Source organism: Hyperolius riggenbachi, chromosome 7, assembly GCF_040937935.1.
Source record: "Hyperolius riggenbachi isolate aHypRig1 chromosome 7, aHypRig1.pri, whole genome shotgun sequence".
Lineage (NCBI taxonomy): Eukaryota > Metazoa > Chordata > Amphibia > Anura > Hyperoliidae > Hyperolius > Hyperolius riggenbachi.
In genome coordinates, this window is record NC_090652.1 from 26,400,859 (window position 1) to 26,425,897 (window position 25,039).

Genomic DNA, 25,039 nt, shown 5'->3' on the forward strand with positions numbered 1-25,039 from the left:
TAATGTGACAAAATGTGGAAAACTTTAAGGGGGCCGAATACTTTTGCAACCCACTGTAAATACAAAAAATAATGATTTTACATGAGGGGGAGGGGTTATGGCTGGGCAAAAAAGTATATGTTGACCTTTATACTGTACAGTCTGCTGACTCGTTGCTTCGAAAAGCTGAATTTCCACACCAGTTTGCCTAAATGGAGGAGGAATGGCTCCAGCCTATCCAAGCGCTCGGATGTTTACCTAAAGCCCAGTAGTGGTCACATGACCCCAGGCTTCAGCTTTCAACAAAGGTGTTTACAGGCGGTAACAGTAAATTCGGGCGCCTGAGGCTAGTGGACAAATCGGGCGCCGCCATTCACTCCTATAATAAATATCGTTTAATGGGCGCCCGATAGGAAAAAAGGGCGCCGGAGAAAAATAACGTTTTAAAAGCGGCGCCCGGAGACTTAATGTTTTATTACTGCTTCTCATGATTACACATTATTTAATGATTTATACATTTTTAAATAATATTTTTAAACGAAAAACAGTACAATATTTTTTTTCCAACATTATTTTTAAACGAAAAACAGTACATTTTTTTTTTTTTTTTTTTTACATTATTTTTAAACGAAAAAACCAACAGGGGGGTCTTAGGTTTAGGCACCAACAGGGGGGTCTTAGGTTTAGGCACCAACAGGGGGGTCTTAGGTTTAGGCACCAACAGGGGGTCTTAGGTTTAGGCACCAACAGGGGGGTCTTAGGTTTAGGCACCAACAGGGGGTCTTAGGTTTAGGCACCAACAGGGGGGTCTTAGGTTTAGGCACCAACAGGGGGGTCTTAGGCTTAGGCACTAACAGGGGGGTCTTAGGTTTAGGCACCAACAGGGGGGTCTTAGGTTTAGGCACTAACAGGGGGGTCTAGGGGTTAGGGGTAGGTACAGGGAGGGTTACTTAGGCACCAACAGGGGGGTCTTAGGTTTAGGCATCAACAGGGGGGTCTAGGGGTTAGGGGTAGGTACAGGGAGGGTTACTTAGTAATTTTTTTTTTTAAACGTTATTATACGTTTCACTATTTAAACGAAAGATTAACGTTTTTACAATTGTCGATTTAATGCACATTATTTAATGATTTATAACTTTATAAAACATTAATTTTAAACGAAATACAGTACAATACATTTTTAAACGTTATCCATGCTTATCGTTAAAAACCCGGCGCCCTTTTTTCCCAGCGCCCCTTTTTAACGTACGCGTTTACAGGCAGTGGCGTAACCACATAATTCATGAGGTCTCCCAGCAAAACTTTGACAGGGCCACCCCAATGTTCACACCCCTTTAGTGTTTGTGGCACCATCCTTGTGCTGTACAGAGGCATACCTAGGGTTTTCAGCGCCCAGAAACAAAGACAGGTGTCCCCCTCTGGACAGTCCTGCGCAAAAAAAATGTTCATGGGAATGTGGGTGTGGTCATGGGTGGAGCCAAATGCACAAATGCTGTTTAGATAGCCAGATTTGCCTATACCCCCCCTTTAGATAGCCAGATGGTATTCTTGTCATATGATACCGCTGTTACCAAGGAGAGGACAATGGGTGCGCTGCAGAGGATAGATGTCATCATCGCCAGAACTTTGGAACCCGTCTTCTGCTTTCAATAATGTTCCCACACTATTCCCCATCAAAGTATTATAATGGTGCAGTTTTCCGCATGATGAGGGTGCCGCGGCGCTGATCGCTCTTCTCTACTAAATCACACAGGAGATGGTTCTTGATGAGCTCAGGCTTTCTCATGTATATTTTTGCACATAGAGGACATGATGCTTCTCTCTCATGCTGGTTCGCCCAGTGTCTCCTCACACAGTCCATGCAGAAGCTGTGCCCACATGGCAGAGTCACAGGATTTCTGAAGATGTCATAGCAAATACAACAAGTCAGGCTTTCAGTCAGGTCAGGGGGTGGCAACCTGAAATACAAGATGACATAAGGGTCAAATTATTACTACATTACTTTAGACGTAAAGGATACCTGAACTACTGTATATACTCGAGTATAAGTCTTAAAATTTAGGTCTGATTTACTTCATAAAAGTATAGGGTCAACATATACACGAGTCACAGGCAACACTGAGCACACAGAGTAATGTGTATACTAATAGTGACATTCCCAGCAATTTACCCTGTGGTAAGTGATACTTTGAGGAAAGGAAATACCAGGAAAAAATACAGGTCTGAAAGTCCTGGACAAAACAATTAACAAGGAAAGGTGTGGGGGGGAATACTGGGGTGCATAAAAGGAAGTGAATAATTACAGCACTTGGAGGCCTGGAGGAGTTATTGGCTGCACTTAAAGAAAATCTGAACCCAAAAAAATTCATGAAAATAAACATATCACCTTGTCGGGGGACATCTCCTTGTCCTCTCTGTGTTATTTTCGCTGCTCCCCGCCGCTGTTCTGCCCGTAAAAAAACACTTTTATAAAGTGTTTTGTAAACAAAAAAAATGGCCGCCAAAACCGGAAGTACGTCACATGCACTAATATGTGTGTGTGTGTATATATATATATATATATATATATCTCAATCTTGTTGCTGTATACTACAAGCTTCTATGATTCAGTTGTACATTCATTCAGTCTGCTCCTTCCTGCTGGGGATCTGTGCTGCTGAAGTGTGACAATCCTTATCTTGTGTAAACACAGCTGTTCCCTCCCTTCTGGTATTATAAAGGTACATACACACCTCTGATTTGCGCAAACGACCCGTCGTTTGGACGTCAAATCGGGCATGTGTTCAGTCTGTCTTTCAGCTGATAAGAGCGGACTTGAGCGATCCGCTTGGCAGATCGATCAAGTCCAGTCTTATCAGCTGAATGACAGACTGTACACACGCCCGATTTGACCTCCAAACGACCGGTCGTTTGCACAAATCCGAAGTGTGTATGCACCTTTAGCCTCTGCACTGGTCACAGCTTCTCTGCATGTGAAGCATGTGACAGACAGCTTCCTCCCCCAGCAGACACACAGCCTCACAGAGCAGCTAAATCTGAGAGCACAGAGGCTGTCTGTGATACATAAACACAGCACACGTGAGCGAGCCTGGAGGGGACATGCATAATTTGTCCCCATTACAACAGAGGCAGCCCCTTCCTCCCGAGCCTCGACAAGGGTTGACAAAGGAATTTGGATGAGACCCGAGTAAAACTACAGAAGGCTGCAGTAACCCAGACCACATTAGAACAGGAATAGTAACTTATAGGATAGAAGAAATAACGCTGACATTTTTGTTACAGAGTCTCTTTAAGGGACAGGAGGGGTTAATGGCTGCAATACTGTGTGCAGTTCCGTCATTAACACCTCCTGACCCCAAGTGCAGCCATTAGCTTTGCTGGGTAGACTTATACTTGAGTCAATTAAAAAATCCACCTTAAGAGGGTTGAATATTGGAGTCGACTTATACATGAAGTCGACTTGTATTCGAGTATATACAGGTAAGTAAAAATGTACACAGTGACCATACCTGTAACTTCTTCAGTGTCCCCATAACATATCCCTGAAGCTCCCCTCTATGTTGGAGCTATGCCCTCTGGTCAAAGTTCCATTTGAACACAATCAGAGCCAGGGTGCATGCTCTGTCCACTCCGCGCACCCTCTTTAGATATGCTCCCAAGAGGCTGTTCATAGCCAAGAGGATGTTAGGCATATGTGGTTTGGAAACATTTGCAACCATGCAGGACGAACCCAACTGAAGCTCCTGAACATAGCCACTTTGGAGAGCACATGAAACGGGTGCGCAGAGAGGACAGAGCATGTGCCTTTCAGGGATGGAGGGGGGGGGGGGGGGGGTTAGTTTCAAGTACCTGTGGAGCACTGGGCCCTAACAGTATGGCAAACTTAAATGCTTTATTTAAGTTCATGTATTTTTTAAAAGAAAAAATAGCATGACTTTTGGTCAATATTGTTAATCAATATATATAAAATCGTATGTATGTATGTATGTATGTAGAGGATCTTCTAAAAAAAAATAGCATATTGTGATAAAGTTCATTATTTTCTGTAATGTACTGATAAACATTAGACTTCCATATATTTTAGATTCATTACACACAACTGAAGTAGATCAAGCCTTTTATTGTTTTTATATTGATGATTTTGGCATACAGCTCATGAAAACCCAAATTTCCTATCTCAAAAAATCAGCATATTTCATCCGACCAATAAAGTAAAAGTGTTTTTAAAACAAAAAAAAGTCAACCTTCAAATAATTATGTTCAGTTATGCACTCAATACTTGGTTGGGAATCCTTTTGCATAAATGACTGCTTCAATGCGGCGTGGCATGGAGGCAATCAGCCTGTGGCACTGCTCAGGTGTTATGGAGGCCCAGGATGCTTCGATAGCGGCCTTAAGCTCATCCAGAGTGTTGGGTCTTGCGTCTCTCAACTTTCTCTTCACAATATCCCACAGATTCTCTATGGGGTTCAGGTCAGGAGAGTTGGCAGGCCAATTGAGCACACTAATACCATGGTCAGTAAAACATTTACCAATGGTTTTGGCACTGTAAGCAGGTGCCAGGTCGTGCTGAAAAATGCAATCTTCATCTCCATAAAGCTTTTCAGCAGATGGAAGTATGAAGTGCTCCAAAATCATCTGATAGCTAGCTGCATTGACCCTGCCCTTGAGAAAACACAGTGGACCAACACCAGCAGCTGACATGGCATCCCAGACCATCACTGACTGTGGGTACTTGACACTGGACTTCAGGCATTTTGGCATTTCTCTCTCCCCAGTCTTCCTCCAGACTCTGGCACCTTGATTTCCGAATGACATGTAAAAGTTTCTTTCATCCGAAAAAAAGTACTTTGGACCACTGAGCAACAGTCCGGTGCTGCCTCTCTGTAGCCCAGGTCAGGCGATTCTGCCGCTGTTTCTGGTTCAAAAGTGGGTTCATGCTTCCATCTGCTGAAAATGTTTATGGAGATGATTTCATTTTTCAGCACGACCTGGCACCTGCTCACAGTGCCAAAACCACTGGTAAATGGTTTACTGACCATGGTATTAGTGTGCTCAATTGGCCTGCCAACTCTCCTGACCTGAACCCCATAGAGAATCTGTGGGATATTGTGAAGAGAAAGTTGAGAGACGCAAGACCCAACACTCTGGATGAGCTTAAGGCCGCTATCGAAGCATCCTGGGCCTCCATAACACCTGAGCAGTGCCACAGGCTGATTGCCTCCATGCCACGCCGCATTGAAGCAGTCATTTCTGCAAAAGGATTCCCCACCAAGTATTGAGTGCATAACTGAACATAATTATTTGAAGGTTGACTTTTTTTATTTTAAAAACACTTTTATTTTATTGGTCGGATGAAATATGCTAATTTTTTGAGATAGGAAATTTGGGTTTTCATGAGCTGTATGCCAAAATCATCAATCTAAAAACAATAAAAGGCTTGAACTACTTCAGTTGTGTGTATTTGAATCAGTGGCGTACCTAGGGCATTTGACACCCGGTGCTAGGTATTAAAAGACACCCCCCCCACCCACGGTCCGCCACCTGCGGCGCGCAAAGCGCGCCGCGGCGAAAAAATGGGCATGGCTATAACCGGATGGGGCGGAGCTAATTTAAAAGTGCACCCAAGTTTTAGTCAACCTTTCTCCAGAAAATTCACATCATTGCGCAGCTTTTCTCCAGAAAATACACAAAATGTCAGAAGCTTTCAACATAAAATACACGTAATGCGAGAACATTTCACCAGACATTACACGTTATGTGAGCAGATTTCACAAGAAAATACATTCAATCATGTCGGCAGATTTGACCAGAAAAAAATCATTCAATCTTGCGGTAGATTTGACCAGAACATACACAATGTCAGCACCAGATTTCACCACAAAATACACAATATCGGTAGTTAAACTGACCACAAAATACACAATGACGGTAGTTAAACTGACCACAAAATACACGACGGTAGTTAAACTGACCACAAAATACACAATGACGGTAGTTAAACTGACCACAAAATACACAATGACGGTAGTTAAACTGACCACAAAATACACAATGTCGGCAGTTAATCTGACCACAAAATACACAATGTCGGTAGCAGATCTGACCACAAAATACACAATATCGGTAGCAGATTTGAGTGTTGGCAAGCTGATAGCCTGGTGGGTAGGTGGTTAAGGGTGAGCAGCCTGATTGCCTAGTGGGTAGGTGGGCAGCCTGCTGGGTAGCAGTGGTGGGTAGGGGGGCAGCAGTGGTGGGTAGGTGGGCAGCCTGCTGAGTAGCCTGGTGGGTAGGTGGGCAGCAGTGGTGGGTAGGTGGGTAGCATGGTGGGTAGCCTGGTGGGTAGGGGGGCAGCAGTGGTGGGTAGGTGGGCAGCCTGCTGGGTAGGTGGGCAGCCTGCTGGGTAGCAGTGGTGGGTAGGTGGGCAGCAGTGGTGGGTAGGTGGGCAGCCTGCTGGGTAGCCTGGTGGGTAGGTGGGCAGCCTGCTGGGTAGCAGTGGTGGGTAGGTGGGCAGCAGTGGTGGGTAGGTGGGCAGCCTGCTGGGTAGCCTGGTGGGTAGGTGGGCAGCCTGCTGGGTAGCCTGGTGGGTAGGTGGGCAGCAGTGGTGGGTAGGTGGGCAGCAGTGGTGGGTAGGTGGGCAGCAGTGGTGCGTAGGTGGGTAGCAGTGGTGGGTAGGTGGGCAGCAGTGGTGGGTAGATGGGCAGCCTGCTGGGTAGCCTGGTGGGTAGGAGGGCAGCAGTGGTGGGTAGGTGGGCTGCAGCGGTGGGTAGGTGGGCAGCAGCGGTGGGTAGGTGGGCAGCAGTGGTGGGTAGCCTGGTGGGTAGGTGGGCAGCCTGCTGGGTAGCCTGGTGGGTAGGTGGGCAGCAGTGGTGGGTAGGTGGGCAGCAGTGGTGGATAGCCTGGTGGGTAGGTGGGCAGCAGTGGTGGGTAGGTGGGCAGCAGTGGTGGATAGGTGGGCAGCAGTGGTGGGTAGGTGGGCAGCAGTGGTGGGTAGCCTGCTGGGTAGCCTGGTGGGTAGGTAGGCAGCAGTGGTGGGTAGATGGGCAGCCTGCTGGGTAGCCTGGTGGGTAGGTGGGCAGCAGTGGTGGGTAGGTGGGCAGCAGTGGTGGGTAGCCTGGTGGGTAGGTGGGCAGCAGTGGTGGGTAGGTGGGCAGCAGTGGTGGATAGGTGGGCAGCAGTGGTGGGTAGGTGGGCAGCAGTGGTGGGTAGCCTGCTGGGTAGCCTGGTGGGTAGGTAGGCAGCAGTGGTGGGTAGATGGGCAGCCTGCTGGGTAGCCTGGTGGGTAGGTGGGCAGCAGTGGTGGGTAGGTGGGCAGCAGTGGTGGGTAGGTGGGCAGCAGTGGTGGGTAGCCTGCTGGGTAGCCTGGTGGGTAGGTGGGCAGCAGTGGTGGGTAGGTGGGCAGCAGCGGTGGGTAGCCTGCTGGGTAGCCTGGTGGGTAGGTGGGCAGCAGCGGTGGGTAGCCTGGTGGGTAGGTGGGCAGCAGTGGTGGGTAGGTGGGCAGCAGCGGTGGGTAAGTGGGCAGCAGCGGTGGGTAGCCTGGTGGGTAGGTGGGCAGCAGTGGTGGGTAGGTGGTGGGCAGCAGCGGTGGGTAGGTGGGCAGCAGCGGTGGGTGGCCGGGCCGGTGCACCTGTAAAAGAAAAAAAACCATTCACTTACCTGCAGATGAAACCTCTCTTCCGAATCCCAGGCAGCCTCCGCAGCTCCTCTTGAATGTCCCGTGCCGTCTCCTGCTGCGTCATCAGTGCAGGGCTACGGGAAGATGGCCACCGAAGCCCGCACTGGAGACAAAAATAGACGGCAAGATGGCGTCGGCGGCCATCTTGCCGTCTATTTTTGTCTCCAGTGCGGGCTTCGGCGGCCATCTTCCCGTAGCCCTGCTCGGGTAAACTGAGGGCGGCTATCAGCCGCCCTGTCAGTGCCCGTTCTGCCCTTGGAGGGGAAGCGCCGAAGGAGGGGACCCAGGTGAGGGAGATGTGGGGGGGGTATTTCCCCCCTCCCCGCCGACGCTGCCACCCCTCCTTCAGCGCTGCTTCCCCTCCTGTGTCATCAAGGCTTCTGGGGAGGCCTTGATGACACCCCCCCTGGAGCTGACACCCGGAGCGGAGCGCTCCTGGCCGCCCCATGGTAGGGACGCCACTGATTTGAATCTAAAATATATGAAAGTCTAATGTTTATCAGTACATTACAGAAAATAATGAACTTTATCACAATATGCTAATTTTTTTTAGAAGATCCTGTATGTATGTATGTATGTGCCGCGATCACTCAAAAACGCCTTCACCAATTTGAACAAAACTTGGTCCCTTACTACCTGGGATATGTTCTGGGGGTCTCGCGTCCCCCTTGCACACCTGGGCGGAGCTACAAACAGCAAATCAGATTCCACCAATTCATGTCAATGGAAAAAATATAAAAGGCTGCCATTCTCACAGTAATCAAGCCAGAGTCCCCACACCTGGCACAGTTGGTCACTTGGTGACCGAGGTTACAAATCCAGGAAAAGTGGGCAGAGCATAAAACAGCCAATCAAATTTCAGCCATTCATTTTAAATAGGAAAATGTAAGCTGCAGCCATTCTTAGACTGTTAATCGCAGGGTTCTCAAACTTGGCACACTTGGTCACTGGGTGAATAAGATTAAGATTCAGGAAAGTGGGTGGAGCCTACAACAACCAATCAAAAGTCACCTAGGTTCACCTAATTCTACCAAGGGGTACATTTAAACTGCTGCATTCTTGCACTGTTAATGACAGGGGCTTCAAACTTGCTACAGTCGGTCATTGGGTGACTGGGGTTCAAATTCACTAAAGGGGCGGGGCCACAAACAGCCAATCAGATTTCCTTGGTGGATAAACTGCTTCATTCACATATTTTTGATGCCAGGAACCTGAAAGCTCACAAACTTGGTCATTGAGTGACTGTGTGTCAAGGTTACAAAAAGTGGGAGGAGCCAAAACACATTTCACTGGGAAAATATTAGCTGCAGCCTTTCTTGCACTGTTAATGGCAGGGTTCTAAAACTTTGCACAGTTGGTCACTGGGTGACTGGGAATAATATTCAGGAAAATGGGTGGCGCCTACAACAGCCAATCAAAATTCACCTGTTGATTTTCAAGGGAAATATTCAAATTTCTGCCATTCTTACACTGTTAATAGCAGATGCCTCAAACCTGGTACAGTCGGTCACTGGGTGACTGGGGTTCAAATTCAGAAAGGGGAGGAGCCACAAACAGCCAATCAGATTTGTTTAATTTCAATGGGAATATACAAATTATTGATACCAAGGACCCCAAACCTCATAAACTTGGTAACTGAGTGACTGTATGTCAAAGTTAGAAAAAGTGGGCGGTGCCAACAACTAAATTTTTACATGGCAGGGTTCCCAAACTTGACACAGTTGGCCACTGGGTGACTGGAATTAATATTCAGAAATGTAGGTGGAGCCTATAACAGCCAATCAAAATTCACCTATTGATTTTCAAGGGGATTATTTACATTGCTAGCTTTCTGACACTGTTAAAGAGACTCTGTAACTTTAAAAAGATCCCCTGGGGGGTACTCACCTCGGGTGGGGGAAGCCTCCGGATCCTAATGAGGCTTCCCACGCCGTCCTGCGTCCCACGGGGGTCTCGCTGCAGCCCTCTGAACAGCCGGCAACAGGCCCGACTGTAATTTTAATATTTACCTTTGCTGGCTCCAGCGGGGGCGCTGTGGCTGCTTTCGGCTCGGAAATAGACGGAAATACCCGATCTCCGTCGGGTCCGCTCTACTGCGCAGGCTCCGGAGACTTGCGCCTGCGCAGTAGAGACGACCCGACGGCGATCGGGTATTTCCGCCTACTTCGGAGCCGACAGCCGTCAGAGCGCCTGCGCAGGAGCCAGGAAGGTAAATATTACAGTGGTGTGAAAAACTATTTGCCCCCTTCCTGATTTCTTATTCTTTTGCATGTTTGTCACGCTTAAATGTTTCTGCTCATCAAAAAACGTTAACGATTAGTCAAAGATAACATAATTGAACACAAAATGCAGTTTTAAATGATGGTTTTTATTATTTAGTGAGAAAAAAAACTCAAAACCTACATGGCCCTATGTGAAAAAGAAATTGCCCCCTGAACCTAATAACTGGTTGGGCCACCCTTAGCAGCATTTTTTACAGCGCACTGCAGGAATTTTGGCCCACTCATCTTTGCAGAATTGTTGTAATTCAGCTTTATTTGAGGGTTTTCTAGCACGAATCGCCTTTTTAAGGTCATGCCACAACATCTCAATAGGATTCAGGTCAGGACTTTGACTAGGCCACTCCAAAGTCTTCATTTTGTTTTTCTTCAGCCATTCAGAGGTGTATTTGCTGGTGTGTTTTGGGTCATTGTCCTGCTGTAGCACCCAAGATCTCTTCAGCTTGAGTTGAAGAACAGATGGCCGGACATTCTCTTTCAGGATTTTTTAGTAGACAGTATAATTCATGGTTCCATCTATCACAGCAAACCTTCCAGGTCCTGAAGCAGCAAAACAACCCCAGACCATCACACTACCACCACCATATTTTACTGTGGGTATGATGTTCTTTTGCTGAAATGCTGTGTTACTTCTACGCCAGATGTAACGGGACGCGCACCTTCCAAAAAGTTCAACTTTTGTCTCGTCGGTCCCAAAAGTCTTGGCAATCATTGAGATGTTTTTTAGCAAAATTGAGACGAGCCTTAATGTTCTTTTTGCTTAAAAGTGGTTTGCACCTTGGATATCTGCCATGCAGGCCGTTTTTGCCCAGTCTCTTTCTTATGGTGGAGTTGTGAACACTGACCTTAATTGAGGCAAGTGAGGCCTGCAGTTCTTTAGATGTTGTCCTGGGGTCTTTTGTGGCCTCTCGGATGAGTTTTCTCTGCGCTCTTGGGGTAATTTTGGTCGGCCAGCCACTCCTGGGAAGGTTCATCACTGTTCCATGATTTTGCCATTTGTGGATAATGGCCCTCACTGTGGTTCGCTGGAGTCCAAAAGCTTTAGAAACGGCTTTATAACCTTTACCAGACTGATAGATCTCAATTACAGTACTTTTGTTCTCATTTGTTCCTGAATTTCTTTGGATCTTGGCATGATGTCTAGCTTTTGAGGTGCTTTTGGTCTACTTCTCTGTGTCAGATAGCTCCTATTTAAGTGATTTCTTGATTGAAATAGGTGTGGCAGTAATCAGGCCTGGGGGTGACTACAGAAATTGAACTCAGGTGTGATAAACCACATTAAAGTTATTTTTTAACAAGGGGGGCAATCACTTTTTCACACCGGGCCATGTAGATTTGGAGTTTTTTTTCTAACTAAATAATAAAAACCATCATTTAAAACTGCATTTTGTGTTCTATTATGTTATCTTTGACTAATAGTTAACGGTTTTTGATGAGCAGAAACATTTAAGTGTGACAAACATGCAAAATAATAAAAAATCAGGAAGGGGGCAAATAGTTTTTCACACCACTGTACGTCACGGCTGTACGGAGGGCTGCAGCGAGACCCCCGTGAGACAGAGGACAGCGTGGGAAGCCTCATTAGGATCCTGAGGCTTCCCCCACCCGAGGTGAGTACCCCCCAGGGGACGTTTTGCCGTTACAGTTCCTCTTTAATGGCAGGGGCCTCAAACCTGATACAGTTAAATATTGGGTGACTGGGGTCCAAATTCATTGAAGTGCTGGAGCCACAAACAGCCAATCCGATTTGTTAGATTGATTTTAGCCATTAGATTGATTTTAGCCATTATGTTATTGGCAGGGTTTTCAATGACAGGGATTAATATTCAGGAAAGTAGGTGGAGCCTACAGCAGCCAATCAAACTTGGTAATTGAGTGACTGTATGTCAAGGTTAGAAAAAGTGGGCAGTGCCAACAACTACATTTTTTACATGGCAGGGTTCCCAAGTTTGACACAGTTGGCCACTGGGTGACTGGAATAAATATTCAGAAATGTAGGTGGAGCCTACAACAGCCAATCAAAATGCACCTATTGATTTTCAAGGGAAATATTGAAACTTCTGCCATTCATACACTGTTAATGGCAGAGGCCTCAAATCTGCTGCAATCAGTCATTAAGTGACTGGGGTGAAAATTCACTAAAGAGGTGGAGCCTACAACAGCCAATCAATATTCATCTGTTGATTTTCATGGGAAATATTTAAATTGCTGCCATTCTTACACTGTTAATAGCAGATACCTCAACACTGGTACAGTTGGTTACTGGGATACTGGGGTTCAAATTCAAACGGGGCGAGCCACAAACAGTCAATCAGATTTGTTTAATTTCAATAAGAATATACAAATTATGTATACCAAGGACCTGAAAGCTCATACACTTGGTCATTGAGTGACTGTATGTCAAGGTTAGAAACAGTGAGCGGTGCCAACAACTACATTTTTTTACATGGGAAAATATAAACTGCAGCCATTCTTACACTGTTAATAGCAGATGCCTCAAACCTGGTACAGTTGGTCACTGGGTGACTGGGATTGATATTCAGAAATGTGGGTGGAGCCTACAACAGCCAATCAAAATTCACCTATTGATTTTCAAAGGGAGTATTGAAACTGCTGCCATTTTTACACTGTTAATGGCAGAAGGCCTCAAACCAGCTACAGCTCATTAAGTGACCAGGGTTCAAATTCACTAAAGGGGCAGAGCCACAAACAGCCAATCAGATTTCTTTGCTGCATTAACTGCTTCCATTCACACAATTTTGATGCCAGGAACCTGAAAGCTCACAAACTTGGTCATTGAGTGACTGTGTGTGTCAAGGTTACAAAAAGTGGGTGGAGTCACAAACATTTCACTGGGAAAATGTAAACTGCAGCCCTTCTTCACTGTTGATTGCAGGGTTCGCAAACTTTGCACAGCTGGTTACTGGCTGGGAATAATATTCAGTAAAGTGGGTGGAGCCTAAAAAAGCCAATCAAAATTCACCAGTTGATTTTAAAGGGGCATATTAAAATTGCTGCCATTCTTGCACTGTTAATGGCACAAGCCTCAAACCTGGTACAGATGGTCATTGGGTAACTGGGATTCAAATTCAGTAAAGGGGCGGAGCCACAAAATAGCCAATCAGATTTGTTTCATTTCACTGGGAAAATACAAATGATTGATGCAAAGGACTCTAAAGCTCACAAACTTGGTCATTGAGTGACTGTGTGTCCAGGTTACAAAAAGTGAGCAGAACCAAAAACTAATTTCTCTGGGAAAATGTAAACTGCAGGCCTTCTTACACTGTTTATGGCAGGGTTCTCAAACTTTGCACAGATGGTCACTGGGTGACTGAGATTAATATTCAGGGAAGTGGGTGGAGCCTATAATAGCTAATCAAAATTCATCTTTTGATTTTCAAGGGAAATATTTAAATTGCTGCCATTTTTACACTGTTAATAGCAGATGCCTCAAACCTGCTACAGTTGGTCATTGGGTGACTGCGGTTCAAATGCTGGAGAGGGGCGGAGCCACAAACAGCCTATCTGATTTGTTTAATTTCCATGGGAATATACAAATTATTGAAGACCCCAAAGCTCACAAACTTGGTCATTGTGTATTTGTGTGTTAGGGTTAGGAAAAGTAGGTGGAGCCAACACCAGCCAAATACATACCCGGGCAACGCCGGGTCATCAGCTAGTGTAAGGATAAAACAGGCTGTCCATTTAGTACAACAGTGACCGTGACCTCTACTGGCCATAAGTGGGGATACACAAACAGTGCTGCCAGGGGTACTGACCTCAGTCACTGAAAATAAGATTTTTAGCTAACAAGGTAAGTGTATAGAATTTACCACAATTTCAATATGCAGTAACATATGAAATGGACAGCACTCCTGTAAAAATACAATGCACCTGGTCTAATGGTCTGCAGCACTGCAGGCCCAAAGTGACCTGGATACAGATGAAGACCAGCACCATCAGATGTATTTATACTCGGAGTGTTACCCTTCTTTTTCACGCTATGTCAGTGTCACAATCACACTGACATAGGTAAGGGTTACCCTCTGAACTGTCGCTGTATTGTCATGTTGTCTTGAATAAATACAGAGAATAAATACATTTGATGATGCAGGTCACCCCTGTTTCTATGGGCGGGTGAGTAGAGATGGCCTGAATGGTTCGCCCGGCGGGTAGTTCGTGTGAATTTCCGATGTTCGCTTCCGCAGTGAATAGTGAACTTTTATGTACATTCGCCCCTCCTATACTTGTCATTGGGCTAAGCTTTGACCCTCAACATCAGAGTCAGCAGGCACATGGGAGCCAATCAGGCTGCACTCCCTCCTGGACCCCCGCACCCCATTATAAAAGGCAGCAGCGTCGGCCATGTTTTCACTCTCTCTACTGCCTGCTTAGTGAGAGTAGGGAGAGACATTGCTGGAGAGATAGGGACTCCCTACCAGACACCCTGGAAAGCTGGGACTCCCTACCAGACACCCTGGAAAGCTGGGACTCCCTACCAGACACCCTGGAAAGCTGGGACTCCTTACCAGAGACCCTGGAAAGCCGGGACTCCCTACCAGAGACCCTGGAAAGCCGGGCCTCCCTCCCAGAGATCCTGGAAAGCCGGGACTCCCTACCAGAGACCCTGGAAAGCCGGGACTCCCTACCAGAGGCCCTGGAAAGCCGGGACTCCCTACCAGAGACCCTGGAAAGTCGGGACTCCCTACCAGAGACCCTGGAAAGCCGGGACTCCCTACCAGAGACCCTGGAAAGCTGGGACTCCTTACCAGAGATCCCGGAAAGCTGGGACTCCCTACCAGAGACTCTGGAAAGCTGGGAATTCCTACCAGAGACCCTGGAAAGCTGGGACTGGCAACCAGAGACCCTGGAAAGCTGAGACTCCCTACCAGAGACCCTGGAAAGCTGGGACTCCCTACAAGAGACCCTGGGAAGCTGGGACTCCCTACCAGAGACCCTGGAAAGCTGGGACTCCCTACCAGAGACCCTGGAAAGCCGGGACTCCCTACCAGAGACCCTGGAAAGCCGGGACTCCTTACCAGAGACCCTGGAAAGCTGGGACTCCCTACCAGAGACCCTGGAAATCTGGAACTCCCTACCAGAGACCCTGAAAAGCTGGGACTCCCTACCAGAGACTCTGGAAAGCTGGGACTCCCTACCAGAGACCCTGGAAAGCTGGGACTGGCAACCAGAGACCCTGGAAAGCTGAGACTCCCTACCAGAGACCCTGGAAAGCTGGGACTCCCTACAAGAGACCCTGGAAAGCTGGGACTCACTAACAGAAACCCTGGAAAGCTGGGACTCCCTACCAGAGACCCTGGAAAGCCGGGACTCCCTACCAGAGACCCTGGAAAGCCGGGACTCCCTACCAGAGACTCTGGAAGGCTGAGATTCCCTACCAGAGACCCTGGAAAGCTGGGACTCTGTACCAGAGACCCTGGAAAGCTGGGACTCCCTACCAGAGACCCTGGAAAGTCAGGACTCCCTACCAGAGACCCTGGAAAGCCGGGACTCCCTACCAGAGACCCTGGAAAGCTGGGACTCCCTACCAGAGACTCTGGAAGGCTGAGATTCCCTACCAGAGACCCTGGAAAGCTGGGACTCCCTACCAGAGACCCTGGAAAGCTGGGACTCCCTATCAGAAACCCTGGGAAGCTGGGACTCACTACCAGAGACCCTGGAAAGTTGGGACTCCTACCAGAGACCCTGGAAAGCTGGGACTCCTTACCAGAGACCCTGGAAAGCTGAGACTCCCTACCAGAGACCCTGGAAATCTGGAACTCCCTACCAGAGATCCTGAAAAGCTGTGACTCCCTACCAGAGACCCTGGAAATCTGGAACTCCCTACCAGAGATCCTGAAAAGCTGGGACTCCCTACCAGAGACTCTGGAAAGCTGGGACTCCCTACCAGAGACCCTGGAAAGCTGGGACTGGCAACCAGAGACCCTGGAAAGCTGAGACTCCCTACCAGAGACCCTGGAAAGCTGGGACTCCCTACAAGAGACCCTGGAAAGCTGGGACTCACTACCAGAAACCCTGGAAAGCTGGGACTCCCTACCAGAGACCCTGGAAAGCCGGGACTCCCTACCAGAGACCCTGGAAAGCCGGGACTCCCTACCAGAGACTCTGGAAGGCTGAGATTCCCTACCAGAGACCCTGGAAAGCTGGGACTCTCTACCAGAGACCCTGGAAAGCTGGGACTCCCTACCAGAGACCCTGGAAAGTCAGGACTCCCTACCAGAGACCCTGGAAAGCCGGGACTCCCTACCAGACACCCTGGAAAGCTGGGACTCCCTACCAGAGACTCTGGAAGGCTGGGATTCCCTACCAGAGACCCTGGAAAGCTGGGACTCCCTACCAGAGACCCTGGAAAGCTGGGACTCCCTATCAGAGACCCTGGAAAGCTGGGACTCACTACCAGAGACCCTGGAAAGTTGGGACTCCTACCAGAGACCCTGGAAAGCTGGGACTCCTTACCAGAGACCCTGGAAAGCTAAGACTCACTACCAGAGGCCCTGGAAATCTGGAACTCCCTACCAGAGATCCTGAAAAGCTGTGACTCCCTACCAGAGACCCTGGAAATCTGGAACTCCCTACCAGAGATCCTGAAAAGCTGTGACTCCCTACCAGAGACCCTGGAAATCTGGAACTCCCTACCAGAGATCCTGAAAAGCTGTGACTCCCTACCAGAGACCCTGGAAATCTGGAACTCCCTACCAGAGATCCTGAAAAGCTGGGACTCCCTACCAGAGACCCTGGAAAGCTGGAACTCCCTACCTAAAGTACACTGCACCAGGCATGAGGGTGGCATTGGGGGGGACCAGCACTGGGGGTTCTATTGCATTCCTCGCTCGTCCCGATATTGCACATGATTACCGTCACGCATCCGATAGAGCAAGTTTGCCCTACATCTTGCTATATGAGATCAATTTCAGCCTAAAATTGATAGTGTTGTCGATTGGGCATGCTCTGGGTGCCAATTTTCATCCAACCCGATTATAGCAATCGAATCAGATGGTTAATCGGCCGCCATGTTGCCTGATGTATGGCCACCTTAAATGTATCAAGCAGCCACTGCAGCAATGCAGAAAGTACATGATTATAATCAGGATCATTATCAACCAGCACAAGATGGGCGAGAAAATGATACAATTGTTTGCAATGCAATGATGTAGGTCCTACCTTTCATTAAAGATGGTGAATGGGAAAAAAGGTGGACTCTTCTTTTTATCTAGGTCTGTGGCTAATGCAGTATTACTTGCAGCTGTTGGTGCATCGCTCATACTTGAGTCTGATGAGGATTTTTGAGGTTGTTTAGATGGTGGTGATGGTGGTGGTGATGGTCGTGGTGGTGCCTTGGAAGACTTTAACTGGTCTGAGGTCTGCTGGGACTTTCCCTTAGTTTCAGCTGAATTTGAAGCATTTGTCCAACTTTTTGATTCAATCCTAGTTTCAGCTTGCTTTTCCTGTATCTCGTGCTCAGAAGCAAAGTCTTGTGTTTGAGATTTTGAGAAATAGCCCCCCATTTCTGGATCTCCCGCATTCACTGCTGAGTTCAGACCTGCAGAACTGATACCTGGGCTGCTCACATCCGATGAGATGCCGTTTTTCTGAATTTCTTTCTGTTGAGTCAGTAGATTTAAGGAGGAACTGTAAGCTGTAAAAAAAACCTCACTGCCTGCAGGCAGCCTCTGCCCAGTTCTTAGGGGAAAACTGGTAGTTCCCCTCTCCCCCCCCCCCCCCCCCCCACACACACACACACACACACACCTTATGACATTGATTCACAGCTGTATGGTAATGAAGCCTTGTGCGCACAGCCTTCTGGGTAGTGATCTGCAGAAACATCACAAGAAGCTTCTCTTGCAATTAAAAAAGCAACAGAGCTCCCTGTCATCAAAGCAGCTGACTGTGTATTCTGAAAGGCTGTGACGGGCTGTGAGGAGAAGACTTTAATCTCTCATCTACTTGTAGCCACTAGCAGTGCAATAACCGGTTTTTCTGCTCCTATGTACTTAACCACTTATCCCGTCCATGGCGCCATAGCTCCCAACTGTCCCTCTTTCGGAGCCCTGTGCCTCTGTCCCTCTTACCTCCTCATTTGTCCCTCTTTCAGGACTTTGTCCCTCTTTCTATGTAAATATATATATTTCTCTACTGAAAAATGTGTTTGATTGACTCTAAACTTTATTCCCATCTTTTAAATTGATATATTACTAATTTTTAAATGTTAATATGAAGGAAAATGAACCAGGATACAGAGGACCAGTGTGGTTTGAATTATAAAACGACATATTTTTCTTATGAAATCTTTATAACATGCGTGACTAGGGTTGTGACGGGGGCATGGTCAGGGGTGTGGCAGGGGCATGGCTTAAGCTACGCCTTACAGGACTACAGTTCCTGCACAGGGTTGTAGATATATAGAGTTGTCGCGAACCCACGGATTTTGGTTCGCAAACAGCGAACGCAAACCTGTGAAAAAAGTTTGTGAACCGGCGAACAACGCGAACCGCAAGGGGTCTAACACCTGGAGGGGGGCATGGCGAAGTGGGATACACGGCAAAAGTCCAAGGGAAAATTACGGATTTGACGCACAGCAGGGTTATAATCACTAAAAGGCAGAAATCACATTGCATTGCTAAATTGAAGGCCTAAAGTGCTTGAAAACATCTTGCGTGTGTAGACATGGATCAGCAGGTAGTGTAAGTAGTGTACTGCTTTACACTGACAGACCAAACTGTGTAACGCACCGCAAACAGATGGCCGTGCTGGTGCGCACGTTGGCGAGAGTGCAGGTGATGGCGGCTTTCCAGCCCATATGGTCGCCGGGCTGAGGTAGCTCAATGATAGAACAACAGTGACTGTCCAGCTGATTGATTTTGGTCTGTCCACAATGAAGCAACAACCCTATTATCTTGGGTTTGCCCCCAACACACTTATATAGCCGGTCATTGCTTCATCGTGATAAAGCTGGAGGAAGCCCCAGGTATGTATGAATCTATTGTTTTATTTGTCTCTGGTTCTCTTTAATGGCTACATACGGTGTACATCTTGGAGGGACAAGGGGGGAGTTTTCGGGAAGCAGCACTACCACTATTATCATGTTTGAATACCTAAATGGACCCAAGCACAGAATGTATCAAAAACAATTTCAAAAACATATCAAAAATAAGTATCTCTCAGAGTATAGGTTAAAAAAAAAACCTTTTTGGCACCCACGCTCTAAACTGAACTCCCTAAGGCACTTTATTGACCTGAGGAAGCGGGAAGAGACCTGTGAAACGCTTTGACTTTTTTTAAACTGTGCTTGATGAAACCGTACCTGATCTTAACCCTTGTTTTCCTGGGTTGGTTCATCTGGAGAGGTGAGATACCCCCTGTACTTTATTTTTGTTTTATAACGTATACTCTGAGAGATGCATATTTTTGGGTGCCCCCACTCTTCTACGCTGTTTTTAAAACAACCTTTCTCAATCTTTTAACCATGGAGGAACCCTGCAAATAATTTTGGGATCTCAGGGAACCCCTGCATTTATTTGTTAGGAGGCATGGTCTTTGAAAGTAGGTGTAGCTGTTTATTTCACTGACCCCTATTACAGTGCCCATCATTATACGCTCTCCTTATTCTAGTGTTTTTTAGTGCTCATCATAATTCTAACCCTCAATTTAGTGCTTCTTTTTACAGTACCCCCTATTATAATGTGCTCTATTATACTTCCCCCACGATGGTGGAAAATGCCAGGGAACCCCTGCAGAGTCCTCAAGGAACCCTGGGGTTGCAGGGAACCCTTGTTGAGAAATCCTGTTCTAAAACAACTATGTATCAGCTCCTTGGTAACATTTCTGGCCTTGTGAGAAGCTGCTTCTCTTCACAACTCAGGAGTGTTTAGAAAGGGAGGTGAGGTGCATAGCAGGGCTGGTTTAAGTGGCCCAGGGGCCCGGAGGCAGAGGTAACCTGGGGGTTCCCTCCACCCCCCCCCCCCCCTTAGCAAAGTCATCCTCTGGGGCATAGTGGCATAAAACAGCCCTCCTTTATTGCATCCAGTGTGATGGGGTATTGCATTGGCTCCAGGAACTGTGGGATGGGGTGGGGCTGCTTTGCCAGTCTATCTCCATCCCATGGCTCCGTGGAGGCGTTGCCCTGCGACAGGGTGGGCTTCTATCTCCACCAGTGAAACGCCTCCTGCTGTGGGGAGGAGCATTGCAGTCCACTTGCAGGGAGATTTACAGTATCTCACCTGCAAAATTGGCATCTCCCAAGCGGAGTATATGTATGGGGCCTGGGGGTATTGGGACTCTCTTAGGTAAGTGACTGAGAAGACAAAAAAAAAAGTAAAACCGTGCTTTAAAGTTTAGGTGACACGATAGGTGACATGATGAAATAAACGTTTGTGTACAGTAAAAAACATATTAAAGGGACTCGGAGCACCTCTCATGGGCATGCCTTTAAGACAGATGACTACCAACAAAGTCGTGCTATGACCCCTCTGGAGGGGCCTCTTGCAATGGCCATGTGTGTCACTTCCTCTTCCTGCTTCATTCAGTGATGCACTTCTCTAACAGAGAAGACAGGGGTGCCCCGGAAGTTATAACATAGCCAAGATGGCAGCCGCAATTTTTAAATTGAAATCGAACGAAAACTATTTGGTGTAGAATGGCGATTCAGGCATCAAATGAAAGAGGAGAGCAAAAGCTACAGAAAGGTATGCATCTTTAAGTACTTTGCAGTACTGGTCAGATCTTAACCACTTGCCGACCGCCTACTTCATATTGGCGGCGGCAAAGTGGCAGCCCCAGGACCACGTAACGCAGATTGGCATCAGGTCCTGGGGCACTCTCTGGCCGGGGATCGCGCGCTGGGATGCGCGCGCATCCACCGGCAATAGGCTCCGCCCACCCGCGACGTCAACCCGCCGGCCAATCGGAAGCGCCGGCGGGTTGTTAACCCGACGATCCCCGGATAGGAAGCGTAAAATACGCTTTGTAATGTTTACAAAGTGTATTATACAGGCTGCCTCCTGCCCTGGTGGTCCCAGTGTCCGAGGGACCACCAGGGCAGGCTGCAGCCACCCTAGTCTGCACCCAAACACACTGATTTTCCCCCCCCTGCCCCCTGATCGCCCACAGTACCCCTCAGACCCCCCCCTGCCCACCCCCCAGACCACCATTTGCACACAATCACCCCCCTAATCACCCATCAATCACTCCCTGTCACTATCTGTCAACGCTATTTTTTTTTTAGTCCCTAAACTGCCCCCTGCTCCCTCCTGATCACCCCCCCACCCCTCAGATTCTCCCCAGACCCCCCCAGACCCTCCCCCCCCCTGTGTACTGTATGCATCTATCCCCCCTGATCACCTGTCAATCACCCGTCAATCACCCATCAATCACCCGTCAATCACCCGTCAATCACCCGTCAATCACCCCCTGTCACTGCCACCCATCAATCAGCCCCTAACCTGCCCCTTGCGGGCAATCTGATCACCCACCCACACCAATAGATCGCCCGCAGATCCGACATCAGATCACCTCCCAAATCCATCGTTTACATCTATTCTCTCCTCTAAACACCCACTAATTACCCATCAATCACCCATCAATCACCCCCTATCACCACCTGTCACTGTTACCCATCAGATTAGACCCTTGCGGGCACCCAATCGCCCGCCCACACGCTCAGATTGCCCTCAACCCCCCCCTTATCGATTCGCCAGTGCATTATTTACATCCGTTCTTCCCTGTAATAACCCACTGATCACCTGTCAATCACCCCCTGTCACTGCCACCCATCAATCACCCCCTGTCACTGCCACCCATCAATCAGCCCCTAACCTGCCCCTTGCGGGCAATCTGATCACCCACCCACACCAATAAATCGCCCGCAGATCCGACATCAGATCACCTCCCAAATCCATCGTTTACATCTATTCTCTCCTCTAAACACCCACTAATTACCCATCAATCACCCATCAATCACCCCCTATCACCACCTGTCACTGTTACCCATCAGATTAGACCCTTGCGGGCACCCAATCGCCCGCCCACACGCTCAGATTGCCCTCAACCCCCCCCCCCCCCCCCTTATCGATTCGCCAGTGCATTATTTACATCCGTTCTTCCCTGTAATAACCCACTGATCACCTGTCAATCACCCCCTGTCACTGCCACCCATCAATCACCCCCTGTCACTGCCACCCATCAATCAGCCCCTAACCTGCCCCTTGCGGGCAATCTGATCACCCACCCACACCAATAGATCGCCCGCAGATCCGACATCAGATCACCTCCCAAATCCATCGTTTACATCTATTCTCTCCTCTAAACACCCACTAATTACCCATCAATCACCCCCTATCACCACCTGTCACTGTTACCCATCAGATTAGACCCTAATCTGCCCCTTGCGGGCACCCAATCACCCGCCCACACGCTCAGATTGCCCTCAGACCCCCCCCTTATCAATTCGCCAGTGCAATATTTACATCTGTTATTCCCTGTAATAACCCACTGATCACCTGTCAATCACCCATCAATCACCCCCTGTCACTGCCACCCATCAATCACCCCCTGTCACTGCCACCCATCAATCAGCCCCTAACCTGCCCCTTGCGGGCAATCTGATCACCCACCCACACCAATAGATCGCCCGCAGATCCGACATCAGATCACCTCCCAAGTGCAGTGTTTACATCTCTTCTCTCCTCTAAACACCCACTAATTACCCATCAATCACCCCCTATCACCACCTGTCACTGTTACCCATCAGATTAGACCCTAATCTGCCCCTTGCGGGCACCCAATCACCCGCCCACACCTCAGAACGCCCTCAGACCCCAGCCCTAATCACCTCGCTAGTGCATTGCTTGCATCTATTTCCCCCCTCTAATCACACCTTGAGACACCCATAAATCACCTCCTGTCACCCCCTAGCACACCTACCCATCAGATCAGGCCCTAATTTGCCCCGTGTGGGCTCCTGATCACTCGGCCAAACCCTCAGATCCCCCTCAGACCCCCTTCCGATCACCTCCCCAGTGCATTGATTGCATCTATTTTCCCCTCTAACCGCCCCCTGAGACACCCATCAATCACCTCCTGTCACCCCCCTAGCACTCCTATCCATCAGATCAGGCCCAATTCATCCTGTCATCTAAGAGGCCACCCTGCTTATGACCGTTTCCACAAAATTTGCCCCCTCATAGACCACCTGTCATCAAAATTTGCAGATGCTTATACCCCTGAACAGTCATTTTGAGAAATTTGGTTTCCAGACTACTCACAGTTTTGGGCCCGTAAAATGCCAGGGCAGTATAGGAACCCCACAAGTGACCCCATTTTAGAAAGAAGACACCCCAAGGTATTCTGTTAGGTGTATGATGAGTTCATAGAAGATTTTATTTTTTGTCAAAAGTTAGCGGAAATTGGATTTTTATTGTTTTTTTCACAAAGTGTCATTTTTCACTAACTTGTGACAAAAAATAAAATCTTCTATGAACTCACCATACCCCTAACGGAATACCTTGGGGTGTCGTCTTTCTAAAATGGGGTCACTTGTGGGGTTCCTATACTGCCCTGGCATTTTAGGGGCCCTAAACCGTAGGGAGTAGTCTAGAAAACAAATGCCTCAAAATGACCTGTGAATAGGACGTTGGGCCCCTTAGCGCACCTAGGCTGCAAAAAAGTGTCACACATGTAGTATCGCCATACTCAGGAGAAGTAGTATAATGTGTTTTGTGGTGTATTTTTACACATACCCATGCTGGGTGGGAGAAATCTCTCTGTAAATGGACAATTGTGTGTAAAAAAAATCAAAAATGTGTCATTTACAGAGATATTTCTCCCACCCAGCATGGTTATATGTAAAAATACACCACAAAACACATTATACTACTTCTTCTGAGTACGGCGATACCACATGTGTGACACTTTTTTGCAGCCTAACTGTGCTAAGGGGCCCAAAGTCCAATGAGTACCTTTAGGATTTCACAGGTCATTTTGAGACATTTGGGTTCAAGACTACTCCTCACGGTTTAGGGCCCCTAAAATGCCAGGGCAGTATTGGAACCCCACAAATGACCCCATTCTAGAAAGAAGACACCCCAAGGTATTCCGTTAGGAGTATGGTGAGTTCATAGAAGATTTTATTTTTTGTCACAAGTTAGCGGAAATTGATATGTATTGTTTTTTTTTTTCACAAAGTGTCATTTTCCGCTAACTTGTGACAAAAAAAAAATCTTCTATGAACTCACCATACCCCTAACGGAATACCTTGGGGTGTCTTCTTTCTAAAATGGGGTCACTTGTGGGGTTCCTATACTGCCCTGGCATTTTAGGGGCCCTAAACCGTGAGGAGTAGTCTAGAATCCAAATGCCTCAAAATGACCTGTGAATAGGACGTTAGGCCCCTTAGCGCACCTAGGTTGCAAAAAAGTGTCACACATGTGGTATCGCCGTACTCAGAAGAAGTAGTATAATGTGTTTTGAGGTGTATTTTTATACATACCCATGCTGGGTGGGAGAAATCTCTCTGTAAATGGACAATTGTGTGTAAAAAAAATCAAATAATTGTCATTTACAGAGATATTTCTCCCACCTAGCATCTGTATGTGGAAAAATACACCCCAAAACACATTATACTACTTCTCCTGAGTACAGCGGTACCACATGTGTGGCACTTTTTTGCACCCTAAGTGCGCTAAGGGGCCCAAAGTCCAATGAGTACCTTTAGGATTTCACAGGTCATTTTGCGACATTTGGTTTCAAGACTACTCCTCACGGTTTAGGGCCCCTAAAATGCCAGGGCAGTATAGGAACCCCACAAATGACCCCATTTTAGAAAGAAGACACCCCAAGGTATTCCGTTAGGAGTATGGTGAGTTCATAGAAGATTTTATTTTTGTCACAAGTTAGCAGAAAATGACACTTTGTGAAAAAAAACAATTCAAATCAATTTCCGCTAACTTGTGACAAAAAAAAAAAATCTTCTATGAACTCACCATCCTCCTAATGGAATACCTTGGGGTGTCTTCTTTCTAAAATGGGGTAATTTGTGGGATTCCTATACTGTCCTGGCATTTTAGGGGCCCTAAACCGTGAGGAGCAG

The 25,039-nt window shown here is 47.6% G+C and overlaps 1 protein-coding gene across 1 annotated transcript; it reads right to left on the minus strand.

The window, feature by feature from the left end:
* Window positions 1-1,078: 1,078 nt before the first annotated feature.
* LOC137524183 (nuclear factor 7, brain-like) lies at window positions 1,079-17,548 on the minus strand. Its single transcript, XM_068243770.1, has 2 exons — window positions 17,116-17,548; window positions 1,079-1,937 (listed from the first exon to the last, which is right to left on the minus strand). Exons 1-2 carry the CDS (start codon window positions 17,457-17,459, stop codon window positions 1,661-1,663), a joined length of 621 nt encoding a protein of 206 aa, XP_068099871.1. The 5' UTR covers window positions 17,460-17,548; the 3' UTR covers window positions 1,079-1,660.
* Window positions 17,549-25,039: the final 7,491 nt, after the last annotated feature.

Bases quoted from the DNA above. Each gene is read 5' to 3' on its own strand.
- LOC137524183 (XM_068243770.1), bottom strand. From the start codon at position 17,459: ATGGGGGGCTATTTCTCAAAATCTCAAACACAAGACTTTGCTTCTGAG. The intron at 1,938-17,115 runs GTAGGACCTACA...CTTGTATTTCAG, and splicing joins TTCACCATCTTTAATGAAAG to GTTGCCACCCCCTGACCTGA.